The 5000-nt window shown below is 41.6% G+C and overlaps 1 protein-coding gene across 6 annotated transcripts in view; it reads left to right on the top strand.

Moving 5' to 3' along the window:
* The window catches only part of LOC138952779 (ral GTPase-activating protein subunit alpha-1-like), a 499987-nt gene that overhangs the window by 375459 nt on the left and 119528 nt on the right, over positions 1-5000 (top strand). For all 6 annotated transcript variants that reach the window (XM_070324510.1, XM_070324511.1, XM_070324509.1 and 3 more), the window contains one exon: positions 4682-4809. In XM_070324510.1, the coding sequence (XP_070180611.1) occupies positions 4682-4809 (128 nt within the window). The remainder of the gene's footprint in view (positions 1-4681; positions 4810-5000) is intronic.

Here is a 5000-nt window from a genome sequence, read left to right as displayed (position 1 = left end):
TCTTGCAACAAGCACAGCACCGGTCTCCCTAGTAGTAACGGCAAACCCCACAGATGCCTACGTCATAGCATCAAGACCCTAAAACAAACTAGGAGACTATAAAGACTATGCTCCAACAAATACAATAAAGACAATTCACTCAAAAAGCTACTTCAAGTCTTAAAGCCCCACTCCGCCTCATATGAGGTTTACAGAACGATGACATCTGAATCTAAAATACAACAAATGACTGATAGTGAAAAAAAACAGAGTGGCGGCATCTTCAAAAAAACTGTAGCGGTTTGCAGAAAATCCGTCTGCTTTGGCAATAGTAAGATGCAGCTACTTTGATGTGATAGTCGCCCTGTTCCGGAAGTACGTTTGTATGCGCGCAATACTCAATCTACATGGGCACAGCAACAAACAGTATGAAATGTTTGAAAGCTCAGTCGACCAGCATCTTAAAAAGGGGAAAGTTCTATCGTTTTCAGTAGCCTACTTCCCTGTCATCAACTGAAAAGAGCTGCAATTTACACACACCAGCCAACTCACTCATCTACCTCGCTTGACATACATCCGCCATCCCTTCTTTCAAACTTTTCAAACTTTGAACTGGACTGACATGGTCTTGATGATACAGTAGAACTCCCCCTTTTTACGACCGATTTTGCTACCACGGATGCATTCTACTATATAATGAACCCCCAGTGAACGACTCACCCCAAAACGCGACTTACGACCGAGCATTTGGGGATGAATTACGACTTTCGCGCATTTGTAGTCGAGCAGACGAAAACAATACATGGCGGCTCTTGCTCCTCAAACTATCGCGAGACAAAAAAAAACCTAAATCTCGCGCACGATAGAATCCGCGGCGACTTCCTTAGGAGTCGAGAAGACGCAAATCCTGTATATCGTCAAGGATAATGACCCAAAACGCGACTTACGACCGAGCTTTTTGGGATGATTTACGACTTTTGCGCATATTTCGAGCAGACAAAAACACAACATGGCGGCTCTCGCTCCTCCAACTATCGCGAGAAGAAATAAAAACGAAATCTCGCGCGCGCGAGATCCTGATACATCCGGTTTTTTTCTGCACGCTATCTTGTCACGACGACTGTCTTGTTGACCAACGAAGATTCGCGAAAGAAAAAGAAAAGCGCCGACTCTTGAGTAGAGAGCTAATAAAGTAATCGCTAATCGAGCGAAGTGGCAATCCGCGGTGACTTCCTTGGGAGTCGGGAATACGAAAATCCTGTGTGTCGTCAAGGATAATAAGGACTCGGTGTTATCTAGATGGTCAGAAGGATAGCGAAGCGAAAGTACGCAAAGAGAGGAGCCTGTACGAAGACCTCAACGATCGTGGTCAAGTTTAGCGATGCAAGGCGACGAATCATTCATATGAGCGGAAAGATGATTCGGGAGAAAAGTCGTTATGCTTTCTATCGAGTTAGGACATTCGGATTTTACTGGTTGCGCCACAATGTCAAAAGTGCTTCACTCAGCGGGGAGCGAGCATTACGCCATGAGTAAATTTTCTTTGAAATTTGTGTTCAAGTTGTTCTGCTGTAATGTGTTTGTGTATGTGTGTGTGTGTGTGTGTGTGTTTTGATATGACAGTAAACTGCAACTGTGTGTTTGTGTGTAAACATGACAGTACATACACTGCAACCAAATTCATGACCGACCGGCCAAAAACTCAAACCCCCCTTTTAAGACCCCCCCTTTTTACGACCTAATTTTCAAGGTTTTTCCAAAGTCGTAAACAGGGGGTTCTACTGTAAAAGAATTCTTTTGTGTAATAACAATGTTTGTCTCACAAACTGTCAATTTATTATTTAGATTTTAAAAGTTAGGCCCAGCAGCATAATGAGGCGTCCGATTCACATGGTACTATCGGCACGATATAAATTCTTTTAAAAATGTCTCACCCTTAATGGAAAGCAGCCAGGATGTTCCCAAGCGGCAAGCGTTCAAATGGAAGTATGTTTGCACTGTATGTAAAAGCTTGGGGAGCTCTGTGATCAGAAACAGATGGCGGAGGGTGGCTGTAAACGTTCATACATGGTTGCCACTCTTCCGGCAAGGCGCCGGAAATCTGGTTTTTGAAAATGTCCTCAGCCGGAAATTCCGGTTTTCAAATTCTGTTTTGAAACACACTTACTTGAAACTTGTTTCTCTTTTAATTCAGGCTATGATTCAACAATTATTAGAGAATTTAACTCCTGAAATGATGAATTAAAAAGCAGAATGAGGGATTGTGCAATATATGGAAGTTCAGGACTGTGCCATTTGTCTAAACCTTCTTCCTTTAAACCTGAATAAGTTAGCCCTTTTGAAAGTTAGCAATTGAAACAAACTTAATTGAAACTTGTTTCTTAGTTAATTCATGCATGTTATGAATCAAATTTTCTTGTTGAGAATTTGCCTCTTGAAATGATGAATTCAAAAGCTACTGGCAAAGATGTTGCAAGCCAAAAGAGGTAACTGTGTTATTTCCAGTGTTACGAGGTATGATCCAAACGAAATGATCAAACCGTGATTATACAAGTCTCAGGCCACTGATCATAAAAAGTAATATCATTTGAAAGGCCAACCATTTAACTGGTATACCTCTAAGAGATGATGTCATTATAGTTTACTACGTCATAAATGACAAGGTTTTAAAATACGTCACTTTTGGGTTGTGCTTCATAACGGGGTCTTTTATCAAGCGCCATGAAAATCTTCACTTCTTTGAAAGAGTGTAGCTGGATGATGGTACAAAGAAAATGTCTACAAAGCTGAAGAACGTTTTATGAATCAAAGCTGTTCCATATTCTACAATCTCACACCAAAAAAAAGGGAAATTGAAACTGGGGAAAAGGGGAATAACTCTGACAAGCCAAAAAAACTTCCGAAGAGGGCTTCAAACGAGAATAATGTAGCTGCTGTGTCAAAATGTAAGAACTAAGATTAATTAACAGTGTACATGCAGTATAAAGTGCAAATCGTAAACTTTCATATATGGAACCGTCCAGAGAATTTTACTCAATGATCTTCGGCTTCAAAAGCTGGCTGCAAAATGGGTGCCGGGATTATCAGGGTCCTCTTGCACGCGATCTGCTCAACCGTTGTGAACCCAGTAGACCCAAATTTGTTGTTACTGTAGTCACTGATTTTGGTTTCCTTCTACTTTAGTGCCAGAGAACACAGAAACGAAGCGTGTCTAGACCAAAATGACGAAATGCATGACATTTGTAAGCGAGGTTTTTAAAGCAGAAACAGGGCAATTCGCTGTATTTTTCGACCATGAATGTCCCGTTGCTGTCGATATTCTGTCTACTAACAGCACTGTCATAGTCATGTACAATGCAGAAACCTTTTTAGCCAAACTAACTTACGAGTTTACTAGTCAGCGACCAAACTGCGAAACCCGGACTGCCCTTCTCATTCATGAAAATGTCAGTCTCCACAAAAGAAGGGCCGTAACTCCATTCCTAAAAGACCAAATGATCCCATTTTTGCCTCACACATTCTTCAGACCTGATTACACCCCTTGTGATTTCTGGTGATTTCTCTTTGAAAATCAGACTTTTTGCAAACAAGTTTCACTGCGCCCAGGACCTCAAAAAAGCTGTCAAATCAGAGCTCAAAAGCAACACCAAATAAGGCCACCTTAAGCCCTCTTCTGATTGGCTTAGGCACTAGTGTCTTTACATCGATGTAGGAGGTGAGTAGTTCTAATGACTGCTGTATTTTGGGCCAGATACGACAAACAGTCTCTGCGAAAATCACATTTGATCATTTTGTTTGGGTCAATATACCTCGTATTTCTCAGAACTTTTTCTCGGCATGGTGATTTTTGTTGTTGTTCCTTAAAATTTATTTAAATTAAAGACAAAATTTCATGAAGAATAAAAAGCTGTTGTTCAAAATACAATACTAGAGAGAACAAGCAAACAATTTTGTGTACACTTAGTGAAGAAAACTGGCCATCCATGAGGTGTGATCAACTTTGTTTTGTTGAAGGGCAACCTGGATTGATTGCATTACAGGTCTTTGTTGTACAGTTAACTTTTGCTTTGAATAATGCTGATATTGTGGCTGTTTTCTATGATTAGCTAGTAGGAGAGGCCACATATAATGGTTATCAATTCTTCAAAAACATAAACCGTACAGGGGCCTTCGCCCCCCGTGTACCCCCTGAGCGAGGTGTTGCCCCTACACCCCAGCAGGTTTCAGGTTTTTCATTTTTTGAGAGTGGCAACCATGTACATAAGCATACTGCTGGTGACACCAGGTATGGCATAAACAAAACCTAGAAAATCCTTCAAGGTAATAAAGGCTTGTTCAGGTGAAAGTATCACACCATATGCTCTGCGTATAACCATTACCTGTTCTGATACAGGCCAACTGGTCGAAGAGGACGTTAAACCCTAACAGTATTATTAGTTTTGCTGAGTTTGCAAAAATGGTGCGATTTTTGCTGCCATTAGGGGCCGCTCTGATGAGACGACACCTGCCAAGAAGGGACACCAAAATATACCTGTCATTAAAGGCTATGGACGCTCATAATTGGTCCCAAAGGTGTCCTCTCATCACAGGTACAACTATCACACAGTCACATTTTGCACTTTTTATGTTTATAGAGAGGTCATGAACCCACCTCCTGATCTCAGACACATGTCTTTATGTAATCTTTGTTTGTGTGTCACAGATTCCTTACTTTGGGCCGCTGTTTGACGGGGCGGTGGTGGACCATCTGGTGTTACCGGGTCTCGTGAGAGCCACTGCCATCAACGCAAGTCGCGTCAAGCGCTCCCTCATGCCTTTCTTCCACGCCTTGTATCCTTCCAAAATCTGTCATTATGTGCTTGTAAGCTTCAGTTCAGTTCAGTTCAGTGCAGTCCCGTCTCTTGATTATTGGAGCTTGGTGAGGAGATGGTAACGTAAGGCAATGTCAGTACAACGGAGGAGATGAGATGTGAAACAAGGAAGTCTTTCAGTGATGAAACGAGGCTCAGATTGCTTCAAAA

Source organism: Littorina saxatilis, linkage group LG17 (assembly GCF_037325665.1).
Source record: "Littorina saxatilis isolate snail1 linkage group LG17, US_GU_Lsax_2.0, whole genome shotgun sequence".
Taxonomy (NCBI): domain Eukaryota; kingdom Metazoa; phylum Mollusca; class Gastropoda; order Littorinimorpha; family Littorinidae; genus Littorina; species Littorina saxatilis.
Note: the sequence above shows the minus strand (reverse complement) of the source record. Positions and strands in the feature narration are given on the sequence as shown.